Source organism: Lepidochelys kempii, chromosome 4, assembly GCF_965140285.1.
Source record: "Lepidochelys kempii isolate rLepKem1 chromosome 4, rLepKem1.hap1, whole genome shotgun sequence".
Classification (NCBI taxonomy): Eukaryota; Metazoa; Chordata; order Testudines; family Cheloniidae; genus Lepidochelys; species Lepidochelys kempii.
In genome coordinates, this window is record NC_136383.1 from 27,265,892 (window position 1) to 27,290,315 (window position 24,424).

Below are 24,424 nucleotides of genomic sequence, written 5' to 3' on the forward strand. Positions count from 1 at the left end.
ATAGCTAAAAGCATTCATGGTGAAATCCTGGCATCACTGAAGCCAGTGAGAAAACTCCCATTAAGGCCAGGATTTCACACTCTCCTCTGTGTCGTTATAAGTATCCTATGGAGAACTGGAGAATTTTGATAAAACTACACAGAAGATTTGCTGAGCTCTTGACAGAGCCTGCAGGGAGATAATTCTCCCAATTTGTGGTTTTCCACACATTTCAGTTGATGGCAATGCAGTTGTTATACAACCCAGCTCAGTTACCTATCTTGTTTAATAAGCTACTGCCAATTTTTCAGTTGCAGCTAAACTCAGGATGGACTAAAAGCACCACTGAAAACACAGAAAGTTTTATAAGGTGGTGTTCACTAGTATTAACAAGATGTCTAGGTGGCAGGACTGTTATTTAGATGTGTTAGAAATTGTGACAAGAGTCTACAATTTTTTCCCGTACTTGTGCTAATCTCTTTTATTTTCCGTGCTCCTATGGACAATAGCTCAACGCTTTCAGAACCAGAAATAAGACCAACTCTTTCATCCTTCATTAAAGAAAATTACATGACCTCAAGAACTGTACTATGTAGTAACATAGACAAACTCAGTGTGATTGACACAGCAACATGTCATGCAGTAGGTGGAAATTAACCTTTTACCCAGATACTGCAAATTTTCAAAAATGTAGGCATGGGATCCACACACAAAACATCATTCATAATTGGTGCATATAATTTCACAGCCATCAGGTAAATACCTGTGCAATTACATGACCTCAAGAAGTTATGCACCCAACCAAATCCATGTATTCAGTTACCACAATTTGTATGCTCAAGTGTGGTAACTGTATGAACAAGCACAGGTGTGCTTTTATGTACAGCTCCTGAGACCCATCATCAATCATGAAAATGTTGCCTTTTACTGTTTTGGGACATCTATTAAAATGTTATTAATTGTTTTTGAGTATTTTTAACAAAACAGAGTAACCATTTGAACTGTCCTGAAATCACAAGTTTGTATCTTAAAATGTAAAATGAAGATGAATGTTTTAGAACTGTCTTTCCAATAAAAGATTATCTTTTATACTGTTAAGTGTTAATGAATCATTCTAAACAATAAGGAAGTGTGGGTTAAAAGTCATCACCATGAAACAAGGATGTCCTAATATTAGAAATAGTTAAATGGAAGATTTAAATGACAATTTAACAGCAGTCAATTTCTCTTCTTCAGGAATTAAAGGGGTTTATTTCTACCTGAACTACTATGTAATCTCAGTTTTATTCAACTAGAACTGAATTATTAAGAAAGACAGTTTTTATTCCTTTTTTTCTTTAAGAAACAGCCTCTACCTACTCTCTGTCTTTAGACGTCTAATCACCTGAGAGTATCCCTTTTCTTTTGTATTACAAACCTACACTACTTGATTTTACAAGTACATTTATTTCTTCAATCACTGTTTAAAATTCAATTTACAGAACAACTACTTTTCAGAACTAGAAAAAACAGCAAGAAATAATCTTATCTGTAAATATAAAAATAAGTATAAAATGTACCTAAACATACCAAATAATAGGCTCAAAGTAAAATAAAGTCACTTTGATAGCACACACATAATATAGTGTTAAAAATATTAACTCTGAGAAGTTTCTGACTCAATCGCACCTTCTAATGAATGTTAAGGCAAGCAAATAGTTTTAAAATGTACCTTTTTCTGTTTGCAAATTGTCTACAAGTAATTTATGTTTTTGAATATTTATTTACCATTCAAAATTATTTCCCAAATACCTTCTGTGAATAATTCTTGTGTCTGTAGCTTATTCAAGAGCAGTTTTGAGTATATGATTGCAACTTAAGATTGTTTTGTTAATTTTGATTGGACACATAGGTCACATGGTACTATTTCTATTCCCTGATTAGAAAAACAACTCTTAGAATCAAGTTTCTGGTGTAAATACATCGGTTTATGAGTTCCAACTTCACCCCTGTAAAAAGGGACACACCAAAATCTGTATGTTACTTCAGCTGGTCTTAAGCATGGAAATGTACGTGTTCTTTAGACATTCCTGCCAGAAAATTAATTTGCTAGGGTATTTGCATAAAGCGGGACAGGAACACAGCTAAAGTTAAAATCTGGGTTTTTTTTATTCAAACAAACATTTTGGATATTATTTTGTAAGTAGCTATTGCTCCCGATACAGTGAACAGCAATCTGCACAGGTAGCTTGTTTGACACCTATGATATTTTACTTTGCCTGCATATGTGATTTATACCTTCAGACTTAGAAGCAGTGCAAGGAAATATCAGTATAGTCTCTTAAAATATTCTGAGTGCAGGACTAAATGGATGGATAATGTTACTGAGTGAAAAAAAACCAGTTAAGTCCCTCTTGATGTTATAGAAAATCCCAATAACTTAAAAACTGTATTTAGCACTAGGAAAATAATACAAAAATTAATTAAATGTAAGCCCTTCTAACTAATTTAATACCTTTCTTCTGTGCATAAATAGGATCTTCTTATGAAATTCCAGGGGGAGGGGGAAGAAACAGATCAGTGAAGTTTGGAGAATGAAAAAAAATAATAAAGAACATTTGACAACATCAATGGAAAAGCAATATTTATGTAAAGTCTGAAAAACAGAAAAGAAACAAATTAGGTAGGGAACAGCCAAAACGAAAGAAGCAGAACTTAATGATGAGAAGAAAAGAAATACTGTTCAGCTGAATCTGAACTTAATGTTAGTAAATTGTGCAGTAAACTAAAATGCAGCTAGACAATCAGAAACTAATCCTAAATTTTGAACCTGCCACCCATACATGCAATAGTCACTTTTTAAATCCTCCTATAATGCATCTGCTGATTTGATATTCTCATCAGGTTGAATAGGCTGGAGATGCCACTTTGCGAAAGCCACATAAACCATCCTATGTATACCATGCTGAGATGTCTCTTCTCCCCAAGTACTGAGAGGAGATACGTCCAGTCTATATCAGAAATACATGCACACCCCAAAAGCTAAAGGCAGTTCAGGGAGTATTAAAATATGAGTCACCAACTGCCCTGTTTCTGAAATTTCAGGGTGAAAGCAAAGGTGATATCCCCCTTGTGAGCCTTCGGCTTTGATCACCATGGGAGATGTGCCTGTGCTATCTCCACCAAAGTCAATGATGCATGCTGCATTTATGCATTTCCCAGTATGGTCAGACCGGAGGATTTTGCACTAAGCAATTTATAGTAATCAAATAGAAGCAAATATTATGGATGCAAATATTTTAAATAAAAAACAGCTCATTTTTAATGCAATTTAGTTGCAGCCATCAGGTCCAGGCACATCATTTCCACTGGAGCACTCATTTGTCACATAGGTTAGGAACTGCTCTCTACACACCACTGTTAAATAGTCCCGTAGGGATAGCATCAATATGCTCAGGAAGAGGTGTGAAAATCTCAGTATTCCTCCAGTGAGTATTCTTCCAGAAATGAAAACAAATACATAAAATTCTCCTTCCCCACTCACTCAAGGAGAATATTATGCAATATCTATTTCATTCTCGCTTGGTTTTAGGGAAAAAAATGGTCCTTTGTTACAATTAAGAGACTGATTGACTTGTGACGCTGAGACTACTATATATGCAGCTCGTAATACACACTGTCTTACCAACAATAGGTTGAGCTGTAATAGAAGACGGTGGCTTCTGCTAAAGGTAATTCAGTCTCCTTGTCAGCTCACTTCTGAGTCTGCCCCCCAATAATGATCACTGTGTTGATCAGTGTCCAGTGGGAATGTTTAATAGATTACTGTCCACAGTAGAATGGAAGTTTGATCACCAAAATGCATTTCACGTAATAACTCACTTCAGTCTTGAAGCACACTGCTTTATTCACCAAGCCCCACGGCTCCCAAATGATGACTAAATGCAGCACTTAAAATTATGACTGCTGCTTTTTCAGTGGCAGGGCTTTAAACCTGAGCTACAACATTGAAGGTGCTTTGTGACATGAAAATTAAGCCAGGTAATTAAGAAACCTCTTTGTGTCAGATCATGTGCGTGCAGCACACAAAGCAAGCAGTACGTTTGTGTCAGGTTGTCTATTATATTATTGCATCACTTTAATTAGTAGCTCATAAGGTTTTTAATTATTTCAGTCAAATGTGTTAGGCCAGAAATGCTGCTAATTAAAATACGAGGGTACTCTGGATGTATGCTGGTTAGGCAGAAGTACTCCTGTTGCTAGGTGATATGTATGATGTGCAAACCATACAACACACTAGTTAGCATTCACTGAAGACATTCTTTGATGTAACAGGTTACATACCAACTACCATGACAAGCAGAAAAGAATAAAAAAAAAAAGGATGGCAAGGGAAAATGATCCAAGTTTGCTATATTATATTATAAACTTTTTTGTCTCTTTAAAGCAGATAAAATTAAAAAGCCAGTGCAACCAGCCAATGAAACACAAGCACTTTGGAAGGGCATTAAAAAGGTTATTTAGACCCTCCCCCCCACACACCATTAACAGACACTGCCTACAGTGAATGAGGATCAGGACTGGATAAATATCTCCTTTAAGGAAATGAAATATACTGCGTGCTATCTCACATCAACATCCTCTGATGGCAGACTTGAACATGCATGACCCAGATCACTGTTGCTGATTCACAAGAACAGCATGCAGTCAAGTTGGGTGGATTTGGTGCTTTAATTTTGGAAGGGGCTGGTGATGTGGCAGGGGTAGAAAGTAAGAAAGAAGAACTATTGGATGCTGAGAGCTCAAATATTATGAGAAATCATTCTCCTTCCTCCTGCTCAGTGCTTTTCTGTCATTTTGGCTCTCAATGTAGATAATGAAAGTCAACGAGGAAATGCAAAGAAAAACGCTGCATAGCCTCTGTGGCTCTCACTTCAATTATGTGGGAACCAGGGACAGAGCTTGTAGAGATCAAATGGAGAGGAACAAAATCAGCATGAAGCTCTGGAAATATGGCAGTAGTAGGCTCTGGAAACTACAGATGGTGCAAAAGAATTCTGAAGTGGTCATGTTAAAGAAAACTATTCCATACATCAAAATGCATGTGTTATTTTAATGATTAGGTATTCTTTTCCAAGGCACAATTCTTTTAGGAGGCTGAACAGCAAATGAAGGAAGGAAGAAACAGAGAATATTCAGCCACATTATAAGGGAACAAATGCAAAGACCCTACAAAAGTGTAGTCACAAGGGGCTAAAATACTCATCAGCTAACACCAAAGACACAAATGAAAGGAAAATACCCCCCATATTGCCCTCGAGGCAAGGGTACAGCCTTTCCTAGGGAGGGAACTCAAGATATTTCAGACTTAAAGACAGGTCACAATACAGTAGAAATCATTCGGAATGCATTGTGAAATCATTCGTAAATAAACAACAACAAACAAACCCCACACAAATGCACACATAAGCCCTGATCCTGCAAGCCGCTCCACACCGGCAAACTCTCAATACCTACGAAAAGCTCCAGTGCTGTCACTGGGGCTAAGCACAGGCATATGGGGGGACCCAAGCGGAGTAGCTTGCAGGGTCAGAGCCATAGTCTGCATTTTACAGCTTTGAATGGATAACAATTTCAATCAGACATGAGCTAATCTGTGTTTTAGTCTCATCTATACCTTCATCCTGTGAATTTATTGGGTATGACATAGTATTTGATAGGGACAGAATTATTCCAATATTTCTGGGGCTCAGAGGGACTTTGGCAATAGAAAGAAAGAAAAATCCTCAGTAGATTTAGACAACAACTTAAAAACCTATAGAAGTGGGAAGTATTTAATTGCTCCCATTTGGAAACTTACTATGAATGCAGAAAATAATTTTGCGTACACATCAGCAAGCCAAAAGACTTACAGCTTGCTTTCCCTGCTTAGACACTGATGCTGCTGTGAAATAGCTTAAAACGGGAAGGGTGGCAGGATATACCTCTCTGCAAAACAGATGCCTCACATTCCCACTCAAACACCAAGTAATGTCAAAGAAACAGTGAACATAGAGCATTTTTACTTCTACAGTGAATTCATTTTATAAGCATGGTAGAATTTCAGGTCACTTGCACTGCAAGGCCTATGAAATCTCTCCCCTGTGCTTGTGGCCATCATCTTGGTCTCTTTCTGTTAAGAAGTAACTTTTGCATAGACACTTTTAAACATTTAGGCTGAAATTTTCAAAAGCTCTCAGCACTGGTCTAACTCTGGTCTCGTTAAAGTCAGTTGGACCAGCAGAGTTAGGCCAATGCTAAGTGTTTTTGAAAATCCCACCCTGAAAGGTTTTGTCGTTGGTGCTGAAGTCAATGGGACTTAGATATGTGCTTACGTGCTTTCCTGAACTGGAACCTACAAGAACACGGCTCTCCCACTACTATATTCATATTTGGTATTTCTGTAGGTCTTCATACATTATCACACACTGTTTTAACTGCAAAATAGCTGGTTACTTACATTTCAAAAGTGAAAGATATCAAGTAAAATAGTCAAACAGGTGTTTCTTCTCTGCACGGATTACCAGTTTACACTGAAGCACTCTCCCTGCCTGATCCTCAAGGAAAACTATTAAAGTCCCAATTGTGTAGCTGTTCCACCAGTGGAATTGCTATTGGCTTCAATGGCAAAACAACTTTCAGAAAAGAGAGGAAATAAACTAATTCTTTTCCCCTTCCTTTGTGTTTGTGAATTGTAGAAGTAAATGACATATTCTCGTCATGTAAGAAAAAAAGAAGCTTTTTAAAAGATGCCTTTTTAACTGAGAACTGTTAAATTCATAAAATGTTTGTCTCAGCCTAATTTATTGATAAACTTTTCACCTCCCCCCTCTCTTTTTGCTCTTCTCCACAATCCTATTACCAAATTCCTTTCAGATTATGTTCTGGGATATATTTTTCATACTTTGCATTCTGATTTTCTCTCTTTACCTCAATTTTTAATGTTTCCCTCTCTTTCTCTTTAGTGCCTAAGTGTTTTTGGTTTTTTTTTTAAGAGATCAAGGAACCATGGAGCACTAGTTTGAAGATAAAAAGTAGTACAATACAGGTTTGCTCAGTTGACAAGGACTGCTCTAGGGGATTATAAATATAATGTGAGCATTCACTTTCCATGCACTAGTTCTAACAGGAAACACTGGATAATAGAATAAGTTAATTTACTTCCATGGGACCAAATCCCAAAGGCACTGAGCACCTTTTACAAAGTAGTCAATGGGATCTGAGGTCACACATCATCATATAGTATCAATTCTATGGAGCACTAATGGAGATTTTTCTCTTTTCTGTGTAGAAAGAATGGGTCAGCAGCATGTCCCTTTGATATCTGTGTTTGCAATTAACAACCTTCCTAAGCCAGTGACTGTGTTCAAATTGTTTTCTAATGATTCAAGGATCCAAAGTAGAGTTTTCTGCAGTCCTGGGTATCATTCTTCCAAATCCGCAGTATCTAGCATGCCAGAAGCAGCAGAAAGTCACTCGGGGCCATATATGCCATTGATTCTAAGTAAAACTCCCCATTGGAAACATTGGGTAGCTCTGCTTAAAAATCAATAGCACTACCTGGTCCCTTATATTCAGCAAAACTTGATTTTCATAAAGGGAGTCAAATTATTATTTTCTTTCTTTAAAACGAGGAAAAGTAAAATGATTTTTTTTCTTTTGGCTTGGGTGGGAAGTGGGCAAAGGGGAGAGTTTAATAAATTCTCTCCACACCATGCATTATGCAAATCTATTGACATCTAGCACAAACTGTTGTTTTCAGCAGCATGACAGAACATAAATGAGATCCAGAAAACCCGGACGCTAATGTTAGTAACTGAGACTTACAAATAATTTCAAAGCAAACAAACAAACAATCTCAGTGGAGGGCAGAAAGCTCTTACCATCAAAACCATCTTCCTCTGACCCTAATTCATCATCTGAACAGATGTTCAGCACATTTACCAGCATCTCTGTCACTAGAGAGGAAAAACAAATGAGAAACATGAATGGTGAGTTTTCCTCATCAGTCTGAGAGCAGGCTGTAGCGTAGTAGTGTTAATGAATGTAAGCAAAACAAATAGCACCTCATCGAATTTTTAAACCATTTGCACCTTATATTATATTTGTAGTAATATAAACTTGGGTCCAAAGATCCCATGTGGTTAATAAGGGGTTGTTGATATGGTTTCCTGGTAAAAGCTGGTCAAATTTAAAGGCACCCTGCAACAATAAGACTCTTGTATTAAAAAAAAAAAAAAAAAAAGCATGATCTCTCCGAGTCACTAGCAGCAACCTAGATTACAACAAAACAAAATAAATTTTAAAATCCTGCTTTACTTTTCCCTGGTCATGGAGTTTTAGTTTTGTCTTTTCACTCATGTTGGACAATGAAACTAGACTGGTCTGTTTTACTCTTCTTCTCATGCACTGGGTAAAATGCTGTAGTTTTGAGTTCCCAGACCTGGAGGTTTTATAAACAACTCAGATATCCATACTGAATAAATAATAAAATAGATCATGAAAATGTTCCTGTTCATTTTAATGTTTTGTAATATTTATTTTATTTTAACAAAACCTAACGGTCTATGGCTAATGTAAATTGACAGTATCTTTAAGGTCAGGACTTACTGTAGATATTTCATTATTGCTGAAAGAGCAATATTTTTAATTTCTTTATTTTGTAACTTGCACTCCAAGCTGTCTACCTCAAGCTGTTCCTAAACCACTCTTAGCCCGTTTCAGACCCGGTGGCAGTGAAAGACTGACCAGAGAGTGTACAGTGTAAAAACAGCCAAAACTTACCCCCGGAGATGGGATTTAGAATTCTAGAAAAGACAGACTTACTACATAAAAATGTCAAATCATTACCAGATAGATAAGTGAAAAACTCCACTACATCTACATGTATTAAGCATAGTTAAAAGTTACCAGATATGTTTGGACTTGCACTAGCTATAAAGGTTGGAGATTTAATTTCAAAATGTGTAGTTACAAATAATTCTCTTCTGTGATAGTCACAGTGGTTTGACACATTAAAAGGGTGAACAGAATTCTGTTGTTCATAAATTAATCAGACATTCTTCGTTTTCACTTAACACTTCCACATTGACAAGGACTGGTGTAACTAACATTGTGTAATATATACAGCTTCCTACCTTGGTTGGCCTTATAGGGGAAAATAATCTACTACAGAAAACAAAAAACATGTAGAGCACAAAAACATATGTTCAACAGCTTTATTTTGCTAGATTCGTCTAATACCCATTTTGGATTTTCAGTCAAAGTACCAGAAGTATCACTGAGGACTTGAACATGGAGTGGGACATGGAAAATAGGGGAGAGAAAACAGGAAAAAAAAGAGAAATCCTGTAATCAGATACTCAGTGTGGATCTTTACTACATATTCTGCACTCCTGCCTCAAATAGTTTCTTACAGTCTGTAGGAGTTTTCTGGGGAAACCATGCGCAGAATATGCAACAAAAGTCGAACATGTGACCCAGAAAGCATGATTTGCCTGAAAAATGGGACTGGCCACATTTATGGCTTAACAAATGAATTCATTTTACTGTCTTTTAAAAAGCTTTAAAGACACATCAGCAAGGACTACAGAACTTCCTCTATCAGTGGAAACATGCCTGGAGACAACAAATGCCTTCCTGGCACACCCTACAGCATCAATGAAGCCTGTCCTCAGTATTGCCTGTCTTGTTCACACTGGCCTGGGGCATCCCACTATTGGCTTTACCTCAACCACTCTTTCAAAGAGCCTCTGTTTAGAGTATAAATGAGTAACTGAAAACTGAGCTGATCATGACTGTAAGTAAAGCCACAGCGGGCTGCATTTTCAGTTGCCTATTAAGATAAAATTGTACTACTCCATGCAGCTTGTAAGAGTTCATTTTAACTTTCTGGCAGTAACTGCTGTTGCTGCTAGGCATTCTATCATATTGCAAGGATCAAAGCAAGTTTCATAGCTCTCTAGTTTTAAGTCAGATGAACTGCTGGGTTTTAAATACTCTGTCATCATATATGAGCTTCATGTTTTGGACCCAAGTCGTCTTGCCTCCAGTTGTATACTTGCCAGCCACAGCTTAAAGTGGTCACAGAACCCCTGTATCATTGTCCAACAATGACATTTCTGTAGTATGGTAAGGCACAAAACTAATGACCCTTTCAGGGCTGGGACAGCTTAGTGAGATGTCATATATTTCAGGGGGTTCCCCTGCCCCCAGAAAACCAAGTGAAAGAGAAGAGCACTGTGGGTACCAAAGTGTCATGATCTGAATTTACTGATCAAGGAGAAATGTATGACTGCATCAGCAGGTTAGAGGCCAGCTGATGAAGTATATATAACAGTGACACAACTGGTGTGATACCAGCAAATGGCAGTATCACAATGCCCAAAGAGTTCAGCAAATACATTGAAGAGAATCCATGACTTTTATCTCCAACTGAAATGCAAGCCTATTTCAATAGCATTCTGATCATGGCACAGCTGTTATTACTGTGCTCTGAAAAAAAGAGGAAAAATCTTCAGAGATGCAGAACGTGGGAATGGTCAAGGCTGCACTCCCTGAAGTGTTGCTTCAGATGTAGCCTCATCACGACACCCTCAAAAGGCCTCTCTCTTAAATCCACCTCCACACTATTTACAGCCACGCAGCCCAGCCTGCTGAACCTGTTAATGGTAAGGGTGCTTGGGTAACTCTAACCCTCAATCCCTATTCATGTTTTAGCTTCCACGAGCACCGCAAGTTACCAACCTTTCTCTCCAACAAATGGCAATGACCAGGTAAACACATCCATGAAATTAGGAAGCCAATATGGGTGAGGGGAACAGTTGAACTGTCTGATATTCATAACATTGTTCTCATACTTCAATACTGCAGCTAAGAGGAAGGAAAGAAAAAGAAACATTAACGGCATGTGTGACAATCCCCACCAGAGGTCAAAAATAGTGATAGCACTTAAGTTCTATAAATGTGCTACAGTATATAAAACAAAAGACACCATTATAGAGATTTTTGAAATATAAAAGCTAAATGTTTCTGTGCTTATGGAGGGAAAGTTATCTTTGAAATGGCAATATAAAATAACTTAGTTATTGTTAGCATAACACAATAACACACAAGCCCTGAACAATTAAGTTTAGAGGAGAGCCCCGATGAAATACTTATTCAATATGGGACTAAGATACTACGTATTATTGGAATGACCATTCATCACAATGGTGACGCTGCGACACGTCCATTCTGATGGTGTATTTATATATATTTTTTTAAATAAGGGCCACTTAAAATTGAATTTATAAAGAAAAGAGGAACAGGGTGTCTTTAAAAGACAACTAAAAGACCTTTTAGATTAACTTTACTTTGTATATTATGTGCTAGCATTTAAGCATAGTTCTGAACGTAATCCTGCTTATGATGCTTACTGCTTGTGGTTAAAGTGGTTAAGACCACATCACTTCAGTCTGTTCTGCTAACAGTAATCCACTTTCGTGGTATATTCAGTAGCATCAGTGCAATGTCAGCAAACAATTATTAATCCGGTGACACTATATTGTACACTGGTAATTGTGTGGGAAATAAAACTACCTTTATATGAATTAATTTCAATTTGCCTGAAAACCAGCGAAGTCTTTAGTGGTGAACTTTGTTCATAGTGGGCAACTTTGTTCCAATAGCCAGTGTTAACTTAGGGTAGGTCTACATTTAGGGTGCCATGTAGATTACAGGCACTGCATGCCCAGCTAGCATGAGTATAAATAGAGAGATGGTGAGGCACTGCTTAGGCAAGTGGAGTACAGACACGACAGAATCCTAGTGTATGTATCCTATATGGCCCTTTACATGTCCGAGCAATGCCTCCCATGTGCACACTGCTATTTTTAGCAGTGTAGTTTCCCTCTGCTGGAGTCTTTCCCCACTGCAGTGAGAGATTCTGTCTGAGGGGAAAGGCTCTGGCAGGGGAGAGGCAGCAGGAGGAGACTCCAGCAGCTCCCCACTGCCAGAGCCTTTCCTCACTGCCTCCCCACTGCCAGAGCGTTTCACTGTCACATGTAGCTATACGCTGCAGTGGGAAGGCAGAGTGTCTTTCGCCGTGGCATGTAGCTACACAGACCCTACATGCTACCACAAGTGTGGACAAGGCCTTAAAGTATGTCTACGCAGCCGCTGGGAACAAGCCGCCCAGCATGGGTAGACAAACTCAGACTAGTAGGGCTTGAGTTAGCATGCTAAAAGTAGCAGTGTGGATGTTGTGGCTTGGTCTGAAGCTTGGAATCTCAAGCCTAGAGGGATCAGGTGAGCTTGAGAGCCTGAGCCACAACAGCCACATTGCTGTTTCTAGCATGCTAGTTCGAGCCCCTCTAGTACCTGTCTATCCAGGTTGAGAGGTGTGTTCCTAGTTGCAATGTAGACATACCGCTAAAGCCAATATTTGCATAATATTTGATGACTGTATTATATTTCAATGATGTTTATAATTTACATTTGTCAAAATACAGTATGGCAAGTCAGAAATAATTCCCCCCTGCTCCCCATTCCCTTTCCCACACCTGGTCTGTATAAAGCAGATAAGGTATTGCTGCTTTAATACATTCTATCTTAAATCCACATTGTAAACAAGGGACTATGTGACCTTCAGATGTATTAAAAAGAACCCTTCTCTCTCAATCCCTCCATTTTGTGCCAACCATCATGGTACATGGGTAGCGCAGGACATTCCGGAGCCTAATCTCTCAGGGTATAGAAGGCGGCTGACGTAATTTATGTAGTCTCCTTGCCCAATCAGACAATTTTCGTTCAACAAATCATGTTTGACTCTTGGGCATTCCATAGTTACACAGTTGGCTACTCTGCTTTCCAGTAAAATGAGGTGGCTAAGCACTGCTTGTCTGACTTCAACAGAAATGGGAGAGCTAATGGCAGTTCTTTCAATAAGCATTCTTCATATTTTGCCTGAGGTCACCAAAAGGAGATGAAGAGTCAATCTCTTCATATATGGAATAGCATGTATTTCATTACTGGCTGTGCAGCAAGAATGAATCAATGCTGCTTTTGAAGCCAAATGAAAAAGGCGTATTTAATTATTTGAAAATGAATTTAATATTCTAATGCTCACAAATATTCATTTTACTGAGTTTAGCTGGTTTCCCTCCCCTACTTTTCATTTTTCCATTCATTAAGAAAATGTTTAAAAATTGAAAAAGTTAAAGAAATAATTTTTACAAGTAACTTTGAGAAGAGGTCTCTAGAAATGCCTCTGATTCATTGACAGGCCAGTACGAGAAACATCCGCCAAAATATGAATGCTTTTTAGTATTCTTATAAAAAAGTGAAGGAAATTAATAATTGATTTTGAGATCATCTAAATGCTACTCTCACTTACACCACATTAATAATGTATCTATTTGAACTGCACATCCCTATGAATTAAATTTAAAATAACAATTGACACTTCATTTGAAACTTTTCCTCCTGGTTAAAGGCAGTGGTGAGCTGGAGCCGGTTCCCACCTGTTCACTAGAACCGGTTGTTAAATTTAGAAGCCCTTTTAGAACTGGTTGTTCCGCGAGGGAGAACCGGTTCTAAAAGGGCTTCTAAATTTAATTGGCCAAAAGTGGTGCCTTAGGCACCGACTCCATGGGTGTTGCAGCCCTGGAGCACCCAAGGGGAAAATTTGGTGGGTGCAGAGCACCCACCAGCAGCTCCCCTCCCCGCCCCACCCCCTGCCTGGCCCCAGCCCCAGCTCACCTCCGCTCTGCCTCCTCCCCTGAACGTGCCACCCCGCTCTGCTTTTCCGCCCCCAATCCCAGACTTCCCACGAATCAGCTGTTCGCGCGGGAAGCTGGGGCAGGCTGAGAAGCCGGCTGCGGCTTCCTGCTCAGGCCCAGGGAGGCGGAGATGAGCTGGGGGGTGGGGGAGGAGGCGTGAGGAGGGCCACCTGCACCGCAGCAGGTAACCCGGGGGGGGCGGGGGGGGGCGCAGGGGAACAGCTCCTCACCCCAGCTCACCTCCGCCACCCTCGGCCTGAGCGGGAAGCTGCCTCCTGCTTCTCAGCCCTCCCCCTTCCCGCCGAACAGCTGATTCGCGGGAAGCCGGGGGGCGGAGAAGCACAGCGGGGCAGTGCGTTCAGGAGAGGAGAAGCGGAAGTGAGCTGGGGCCAGGCGCAGGGCGGGGAGCTTCTGGTGGGTGCTCTGCACCCACCAAACTTTCCCTGTGGGTGCTCCAACCACAGAGCACCCAGGGAGTCGGCGCTTAAGGTGCCACTTTTGATGTGATCAGTGGGGGAGCGGCTGCTCCCCCTGCTCCCCCCAGCTACGCTCCCCTGCCCCTGAGAGCCAGAGGGACCTGCCGGATGCTTCCTGGGAGCTGCCCCAGGTAAGCACCTCTGGGACTCCCCACCTTGCTTCCCAGCAGGTGCCTCTGGCTCTTAGGAGTGGGATGGGCACCCACTATGGTGGCCCACGAGACCCTCCTGCCCGGTTCTGGGGGCAGTCAGGGGAGAGGGGTGGATGGGGCTGGGGGGGGCATCAAGGAACGCGGTGGGGGGGGTTGGATGGGGCAGGAGTCCCGGGGGGCGGGGGTGGGCAACAAATCCCTCGTGGGGTGAGGAGGGAACCTGTTGTTAAGGTTTTGGCAGCTCATCACTGGTTAAAGGGTAGTGAAGTTACCTATAAATCACCTGAACAGCAAACGAGAAACACACTGTATAACAGATACATTTCAAATAAAGTAGAAAAATTCCCTGAGGTAACATTATACAGTATTTACAAAAGAATAAAATACTGCACAGTGGTTTCAAAGTGCCACACGGACTTTTCTGAATTTGTATTTTAAATGTTTTCAATTTCCAAACGCGGAAGAGAAAATAATTAGTTTTTGTGTTAAGCAACCAAGCAATATGACTTATAAAATGTAATCACAATAAGAGCCGGTTTATTCATATAACTCAGACTACAGTTTACAAGATGGTAGTCTGCAGTGCTTTAGGGAGGAGCAAAATTGAAGCTGCGTCAAGAACACCACACTTCCTGGCAACATTACCAGTTTACCTGACCTTTTTAACCCTAAAGGGTTTCCTCCCCGCCCCCGGCAATGGGTATTTTGTTTCTTGAAATGAGATATTTAGCCTCTTTCCCTATAGCTCTAATGGTACTTCCCTAATTGAAAGGAGAACTTCTGAACCAACAGAGAAGCTCTCACCTTACCCGATCACTCTCGTTACAGTGTGTATGGTAACACCCATTGTTTCATGTTCTCTGTGTATATAAATCTCCCCACTGTATTTTCCACCGAATGCATCCAATGAAATGAGCTGTAGCTCACGAAAGCTTATGCTCAAATAAATTTGTTAGTCTCTAAGGTGCCACAAGTCCTCCTTTTCTTTTTGCGGATACAGACTAACATGGCTGCTACTCTGAAATTTGTAATTTCAGCGTATCAGGACTCGGTGCCAAAATCTTAGTTGCTGCAGGTGACCCAACTGTCCTGGAAGAACATTTATCTTTGGAAGTTTTCATGAGCACTAGTTTGCAGGGTATCTGATCACTGGGGTTAAAAAAAAAAAAAAAAAAAAAGGAGCCACAGGATGCATTACTTCAATTAGAAAACAATCAAGGCAAAATAGAAAATTGAATCTCTTGAACATCAGCAATGTCACTAAGTGGAAATCACACTGGTCCAAAGTTCTGGCACCTGATACATTCACTCCTGGATCATGACAAACAAAAGCACTATTATATCAAGAAGCCAGTTGCAGTTTTAAGATCTATTATAATCAACCAGAGCAGAAACTTATGGTTTTATTAATAGCCATATGAATTCTAATATGATTTTAGCAATCACTATCCTAAGGAACAAGGAGATTTAGGAACCAATATTTTATAACATTTTATATAATCTAACCATGTGGAATTGCAAATTGTGTAATATTGATTACTAACATTATTAATTTGTGAGACATCAGCTGCTAATAAAGTAAAATATACTACATGTACCCTCCTCAATCTTTAATTCTGTTTTATGAAGACAGAATTTGTAGCCACCTGCGGGATTTTTTTCAATAAATTATTTTTGGACTTTTTTGTCAAATTGATAAGAAAAACATGATCAGTAATAAGTATAGGTTTATGGGATAAAATCCTAACCCCTCTGAAATTAATGGAAAACTTTTCAGTGACTTCAATGGGGGCAGGATCACCAAGAGTTATTCTTCATGGGTGAAATCAGACTTGAGTATTTTTTTTTGAAAGACCAATAATTACTGGATGAAAGGAATTATATCTTGATTTTAGTATAGAATTTGATAAATCTCTCACAAAATTAATTCATATTGATTTGAACATATTAACATTGCCAGTGTGGGCTGATGACTGGCAGCTCAGTAAGCAAACAGCAAAGATAAAACAGCAATGATTTGAATTAAGGAGAGGTATCTAGTGCAGACATGATTTTTGGTGGGTTGTCTAGGGTGTAATTGACGGCAATGTCTAGTAAAATGCTGCAAGAACTGGTGTAATGTACTTGGGCAGTAAACATCTACATTTATGATATGGAAGAGGGGGTCAACAATACTAATGGGACTGGATTTGTGGATCCTGAACTGGGAGAAACTCTGACCACCAGTGATGAGAAAGAAATGTAGAGAAGTTGTAAAGGGCAAAGCAAACAAAATGAGAGTTAACTTGAAAAAACGCAGCTCCAGAAAAGAACAACAAAAGTCATTGGATAATCTGAGGTATTGATTTATGAGGAAAGACTCAAAGAGCTAAACTCTTAAAATGGGAGTTAAGGTTGCAAGTACAGTAAATTTATTGTAACACACATTACAGGGATGTAGCAATTATTCCAAAATCAAGAGTTATAAATCCAAGAAATGCAGAGTTAAGGTTACCCTTACATTCACACATATTAAGGTATAGAGGTGCAGAGTTAGGACACCCAGATAACCTTAACTCTGCCCGTTAGCAACATCATGCAATAATCAAATAGATAAGATTAAGACATTTTAGAGTTTGTGGCCCCAGATTAGATTTAAATGATTTTTAAATATATATTAGATTTTCTCTTTCTTCCTTCATTGTGTTACTCTTACAAAATGGTCACTGCTTCCTAGTATTTCCTAAGAGAGTGAAGCCAGCATCTTATGGCCTCAGTGCCCTTTAGAATAATAGGAGACTGGTGGTGAAATTGAGACAGTCATCTAATTGTGGGCAATCTATAACTTTGGTCCCACTGAGTACAATCAGGGATGGCAACCACTTTGAAATAAGGCATTTCTCAGTGGAAATCTCTGTAGTGGAGCATGATTTTTCAGCTCCCATGAAGGAGAATCTTTCAGTTATGAATAATAATGAGAAAATATGACCACTAATTGTAAATGAAGTCTTCAGATGTATCCTATGCACAGAATTTCAGTGAATTTTGCTATAAAGGACATCTGAAGCATCTGTGTAATTCGAACACTAAGATCATTCAGGAAAAAAGCAGTCTGACACTGAGTGCTAAATTTCTTAAAGGAAACATTTTAAAATTAATTTTTACAAACTATTCAATCAGCCTGCTTGTAAATTATCAGAAAATTCATTCTGTGCTGAGAGAATAAGTTCTATAACTTCGGGGAGGATATACTGCATTCTACATACAAAGCAAAGCATTGGAATCCCTGCTTTAAGTGCAAAGCTCACTCTCAACTTTAACAATGGAACCATGAGTTCTGCTCCCACCTAATGTAACAGGTTGGCTACCAAGTGACTACATTTCATTGATGAGGTGACAGGCTGGGAAAAGGGATTGGGAAAAATACCGAGGGGGTGGAAATAGTAACAAAGGGAAAGGAAATATTTAATGTGGTACACAGGGTTATGACAGTTCTACAGGATGAACTGTAGAAAGGAAAAATTTAGGTTGAACATACCAGAAAAAACCTTCCCTAAAAGTAAGTTCTATTTAAATCGTAGAATAATTTCTCCCAAAGAAATAGACGAATTCCCAGTTCTTGGGACTTGGATCAGTAGATCAAAGAAGTCACTTGTAGTGAACATTCCTACATTGGCAATGATACCCTAATAATTGTTTTATCATCTTTGTTACTATGACAACAAGTGGCCTTTTATATAAGTACAGTGAGGAATGCTAGAGAAAACTGATAGGTTTGATAAGATAAAACAAAGATGATAAACAAATCAGATTATTACATCATTCCTCTGTTCCTTATGGTACTATTTCCCAAGTATCTCTATTTTAAGATATGCTGCCGGGCAATTTTCCAAGGTGAAATTAATTTTTGTTATTGTCTTTCTATATCCCTTTCGATTACTTATTTACTCAGCTGGTGTCCACAACACCTCCCTTTTTGCTGTCTTCTGCAAATTTCATAAACACGCTATTTACCCCTTTTTCTAGGACATTAATGAATAGGACATCAATGAATGTCTCACAAATAATCAATGTTGAGGCTGTTTTCTTGATTTTTATAGTACTGTAGATCCTCTTGCATAATCTGTTGTTTCTCTCTCCTGGTCTCATTTTTTGTCTTAGCAAACACACTGTGGACTTTAAAGGGTATCTGAAGAGATATCCTGTTATTCTTGTCAAAATGTTCCAACTCCCCAACTGAATATATCAGTGTTAAAAGACATAACCTTTAAAAAACAAACAAACAAACAAACAAGCCCTCCAAGATGAGCATTTGCCTTCAGATAGCTAGTTAAATTGTTCATTCAGCCAAAAAACCTCCATTTTTAAAAGTGACAGTCTAACACTAAAATATAAACTCATTGACAATAATAAACAGAATTGATTGACTACTACTGAGTACTGTACAATTTCCCACTTCTGTATCCATTGTCCCAGCAAAAATAGCACTACTGTACATCCTGATGTCTTAAACAAATGTAAAAAACAAAAGTGAAAAATATTGTGATAAGTTAAAATACTTACATACTGTACATGGGCTACTGATCAACGAATACTGTATTCTTTAGCCGCCGTATACTGTTGCCATAGGGAATTTCAATATTGTTCAAAAATAGGCATGACTCTTCCTAAAAGTTGTTATATAGTACAGCAGCACTGTTAAGTGCCTCATTTGATAAAATCTTAGCTTGGCTTCTGTGTGTGGCCTCGGGAAAAACAGATCGTGATGGGCTCATTACGATTCACAGACACAGCTGTATTCACCCATACAACCTGCACGGAACTTTTGTTTCAATATACCTTGTCCTCAAGGCCTCATAAAACCATTATATTTAAAATACCACAATCAAGTCAAAGTTTATTTTCTTGCATGATGGGTCCTCTGGACCCTGAGGAGTGGGCTGACTGGCCAAGGCTTCCGGTACCCTTGTTTCAGAGGCAGCCGACTGGGAAGCTGCAGACTGTGCACCCTGGGCCTGGTGGTATGCCCATGGGGTCCAGAATGACCACTGGGTGGGCCCCTGACCATGTGGCGGCCATGGTCCTGCCCCCATATCAGGGCAGTTACAGTCTGACTGGTGGTGGTCCCGATCCGAAGGCCGCGACCCCATCTCTGAACCCGAGGAATGAGACTGGGACCACGAGGGCCAGGGTGGTGCCGAGTGGATCTGTGCCGACGAGAAGGAGAGCAGCGCTGCGAGGCTGGGGAGCGGTGCCGGGACCTGGATCAGTTCCAGGACCTAGATCGGTACTGTGGCTGGGAGCTGCGCCAAAATGGTGAATGGTGCCAGAACCAGCGTCAGGTCCGGGACCTGCTCCACGAAGGCGAGTGGAGCAGTGCTGCGATCGGGAGCGCTGATGTGATCCGGAAAGGTGCCTGTGAGTACAACCGGCACTGCGATGGGGAGCGGTGCCAGGACTCTGAGCAGTACCAGGATCTCAAACTGTGCTGAGGTTTGCCCAACGGAGCTGACGGTGCCAACGGATGGATCAGTGCCAGCTTGCCTCAAGACAGTGCTGTCCACTGAGCTACCGCAGGTTTGGTGTGGAGTGGATGAGGTCCCTCGCAGCCGCAAACGTGTCCAGGGTGGACAGTAGCTGAACTTTCACCACGCTGAGGGACCGGGAGTCCAACCGCACCGGACTCAAAGGCTCCCCCAGTGGGGCTGAAGTCAACGGTGCTGCGTCCGCGACTTTCGCTCCTGGACGCTCCTCCACAGGACGCACCACAGAGGTCGGCTCCAGGGGCCCGGGTCTCTGCTCAGGAGAGCCACCCTTCTCCGGCTTCCGGTGTCACTTTGGTGCTGGGTCGATGATGCCAGCTTTGGTGCCGGGGAGCGGTGGTGCCGCGGGTCTTGGCCAGACTCCACCACCGCCGCCGCGACTCTGTGCACTGAAGAACTCAGTGCTGGGTCCTCCAGTGCCGAAGGAGGCTGGGGACTAAGTGCTGCCTCCATAATGAGCTGCTTCAGGCGAAAATCCCGCTCCTCCTGAATCCGAAGACGAAATCCGTGGCAGATCCTGCACTTCTTGGCTTGGTGAGCCTCCCCCAGATGTTTCAGACAAGAGTCATGGGGGTCGCCCATTGGCATGGGCTTGGAGCAGGATTTGCAGGGCTTAAATCCTGAGGATTTGGGCATGAAAGCCCCGAAGACAGCCAGCTAGGGTGGAGGGTAAACCCCCCCCCCCACAACCCAATTGCCACTAACTACAACAAAACAAAGAAACTACCATCAAAAATCAGAACTACTATCTAAATGAAGCTAGGGACATGTGGAGAACTTGCTGAGCAAGATGCCACAGTTCCATCACGGGCGGTAAGAAGGAACTGAGGGGGTGCCGGGTCAGCAGGGTCATATGTTGAGCGCCATGGAGGTGCCACTCCAGGGGGCTCCACAGCCGACCTGACGGATACTGCTAGGAGAAAAACTTTCCGATGGCTGTGCATCCAGTGCATGCACACCTAACTGAGATCGATACGAGCAATCACTTGAAGAAGAACACCGTATCCTAGAGACAGCATGCACCTCGCAATCTTAATTCTGCCCCAGTACGAATGCAAACCTTCCAACCCACCCTTTCTCAATACCACAGTGCCCCATCACATTCACGCATTAGAAAGATAAAAATATATCTGATCATTACTTCCAGTTTGCTGGCCAATCTCTTTAGTTTCCTCAGAATCTTACTGTATTCATCTACAAGTGGCAAACAACAAACCACACATACGCCCACACCTGGATATAAAACAGTAAGTCAAAACTATGTGCAAATTTCTGACTTTATTACAGTAAAAGCTGTTATCTGGCACTTTACCAACTAGAAAGCTCTATAAACTGGCATTTCTGATCTTCATTGGGTTTACAGTCCAGCTGGCGCGGGGCCGGCAGGCTCTCTACCTGGCTCCGCATGGCTCCCTATAAACGGTAATATGTCCCTGCTGCTCCTAGGTGGAGGAATGGCCACAGGGTGCTCAGTGCGCTGCCCCCACCCCAAGCGCTGGCTCCACGGCTCCCATTGGCCGGGAACCGCGGCCAATTGGAGCCGTGGGGGCAGCGCCTGCGGGCAGAGGCAAGGCGCAGAGCCACCTAACCACACCTCTGCCTAGGAGCAGCAGAGACATGTCGCTGCTTGTGGGAAACCGCCCTAAGTGAGAGCTGCCCGGATCCAGCACTCTAAAACCTCTCCTGCGCCCCGACTCTCTGCCCGAGCATCCTCCCACATGCAAACTCCCTCCCAGAGCCATGCCCCACACCCCCTCCTGTTCTCCAAACCCCAGCCCTGATCCCCCTCCTGCACCCAAACTCCCTCCCTCTTAGTTAACCAGAATTTTTGACTTACCGGCACCCTCCAATCCCCCAACATGCCAGATAACAAATCTTTTACTGGTTTCAGAGGAACAGCCGTGTTAGTCTGTATTCGCAAAAAGAAAAGGAGTACTTGTGGCACCTTAGAGACTAACCAATTTATTTGAGCATGAGCTTTCGTGAGCTACAGCTCACTTCATCAGATGTTTACCGTGGAAACTGCAGCAGACTTTATATACACACAGAAATCATGAAACAATACCTCCTCCCACCCCACTGTCCTGCTGGTAATAGCTTATCTAAAGTGATCAACAGATCAATCTTTTACTGTAGTTTGTAATGTGTAAGCCAGAGGTGCCTGAAAAACATCATGTGATTCAAAATCTGAAGTTTTAAGGGCAATTTCTAACTCATTACAGCTCAGAAGCAAATCAGAATTTTCTGAAGCTCCTCAAATAAATCGATTCTCTTTACTTAGAGATTACGTGCTGTAAATCTGGGCAAAGACTAGGCTTGTAATTGAGAAAGTGTCCTCAGTCAACATGATCTGCTCTCAGAGAAAAATGGCATATGCCTCCTCGGGTCCCAATCTCCTCTGATGTGGACCAGACATTTCCTCATTCAGTCTTGGTACACGCAGTTTCTGTCCCTTGAGCGGACATGCTGGTAAGTCACTCGTTGCAGTTCTGCAGGAAGCCTTTACTAAGTCTTCTCTCACCTCTGATGAAATTGATCAGTCAGAATCACTATATTATTAAAGGATGGATCTGCTGCAAATCAAGCTACAATTTACAAAGAATATACCAAACCGTAAAATTCAGAATCATGGCATTTTCTTTCCCTGGACTGAGCCAGCAGCAGATTGCAGTCAAGACTGAGGTGCACAAGCAATGCAGTGTGAAAAAGTTTCTATAGCACACTTGGAATGCCTTAACCAGTCATCTCAATCTCAGGAAAAAGGGTTTTTTTCCCTTGCAAGAAATTCTGACAAAAATTCATTAGAAGGATATTTAGGGTCAGCCTTAAATTCACTAAAAGCAACACATTAAAGAGGGTGACTCTCTGTCATATTGGAGCAGATCTTAATCCATTGTTAATTTGACATTAGCTCACTTGGCCCAAATAGGGAGAGGAACTGAGCACCTGAATGTCAACAGCAGTTGTAGATAATCAGAATTTGCAGCAGTAGTTGCACATAAGGGTTCTTTATCAGAAAGGGTAATCTTATCTAATATATGGTCTGTCATACCTAGGAATCATGGAACAAATAAGATGACTCATTTCTGAGACTGATACGATAGAGGGACATTCCTCTGTTCATCCCCTGACATTTGGGGATTTAAAATTCAGATGCTAAGTTCTATTTTTATCATTGTTCTTGTGTGTCAAATGCTTGCCATAGTGACAAAAGCCTATACTGCCAACCCCCATATTCCTAATACAAACACTTTAAGAAACACAATTACAGGCAAATCCGAAATGCTGGTCCAACCTACTTTACTACTATGGACCTGCTAAGGGCAACTACTGTTATACGCTCTATCAGAAATCTCTCCCCCACAAATAACACTTTTCTTTCCCCTGCACTGTTGATGCTGCAATACTGCCTTACGCTGTCTTTACTGCACTTGCAATTCCTAAGTCTCTTGTGCTGATCTATGTTGCTAGGACTCAAAATATATTTGCTTAAGCACAGTTCCTACATGCTTTACTTTCTGCATAGATAGATACTGGTAGCAAGGCTTTGATGTTGCTGGTATTGTACCTTTAATAATTTTTTTGCACGTTAACATGCATTTGTATTATGTCAAAATATGCTAAATCTAGCTTCTAGCAGTGAACCAATTTCTTCCCTCACAAAGACTAAAGCATTTGCATAATAGCTTTTTAAAGTGCTTAGAAGTTTTATACAATAACCTATTAAAATCATGCTAGTTCTGAAGTCTCTTTTTTCTTTTGCACATTTTATACCAAATACTTTCTTTGTCTGTGGGCAAGGACTGAAAATCCCACCTGTCCCCTTAGGAAAGCTAAACACCTTCTAATGGGTTTAATAGGTTGGGACCATGGAAATGGTAGTTTATAATGAAACTATCCTCATTAACATGGTAAGGAAAAAGTAGTTATGGAAGTCTTTATAGTCCCCATATTTTCTTTCACCTACCAAAGCATACTAGTTTTATTCCAACTGGAGTAGCAGAAAGTGAAGCTATCCTGATGTGTATATTGGATTTAGCAGTAGGAGTTATTGGAATGCTCTGATTTAGAACAGCTTTTTTTCTGCAACTCATTAGGGAAACTTACAGTCACTGTAAGTGCTGTAGTGACTGTTGTAGTAACTTAATGTAAGCTGCATCCACTTGTATTTAGGTTGTGTTGAGTCTTCACAGGGTGGCTAGTATATTATTTAAGCAGCAGACTTTTTTCATTTATATATATTTCCCTCTCTTTGCACTACATGTAAAAATGATTAACAAAACAAAACATGAAATAGGATGCTCAGATACTATGGGCTCTATAAGAACCTAGATTATATTATGACAGAGTTTGCCATATTACTCCCATTAATCTTACAAAGTAACAAAGGGCCAGATGGCCTATTTTAAAAAGTAGCAGATGGCTTCGAAAATCTCAACCATAAGATTTTACAAAGTGCTTCCTTCGGTTATTAGAATTGTTGGCCATTTAATTCTCCAAATAAAGTTTTACTTAAC

At 40.7% G+C, this 24,424-nt stretch overlaps 1 protein-coding gene across 3 annotated transcripts in view; it reads right to left on the bottom strand.

The window, feature by feature from the left end:
- Window positions 1-24,424, bottom strand: part of PPP3CA (protein phosphatase 3 catalytic subunit alpha) — a 334,463-nt gene that overhangs the window by 20,625 nt on the left and 289,414 nt on the right. For all 3 annotated transcript variants that reach the window (XM_073340796.2, XM_073340795.2, XM_073340794.2), the window contains 2 exons: window positions 10,744-10,869; window positions 7,881-7,955 (listed from right to left, as the gene is read on the bottom strand). In XM_073340796.2, coding sequence (XP_073196897.1) covers window positions 7,881-7,955; window positions 10,744-10,869 — 201 coding nt within the window. The remainder of the gene's footprint in view (window positions 1-7,880; window positions 7,956-10,743; window positions 10,870-24,424) is intronic.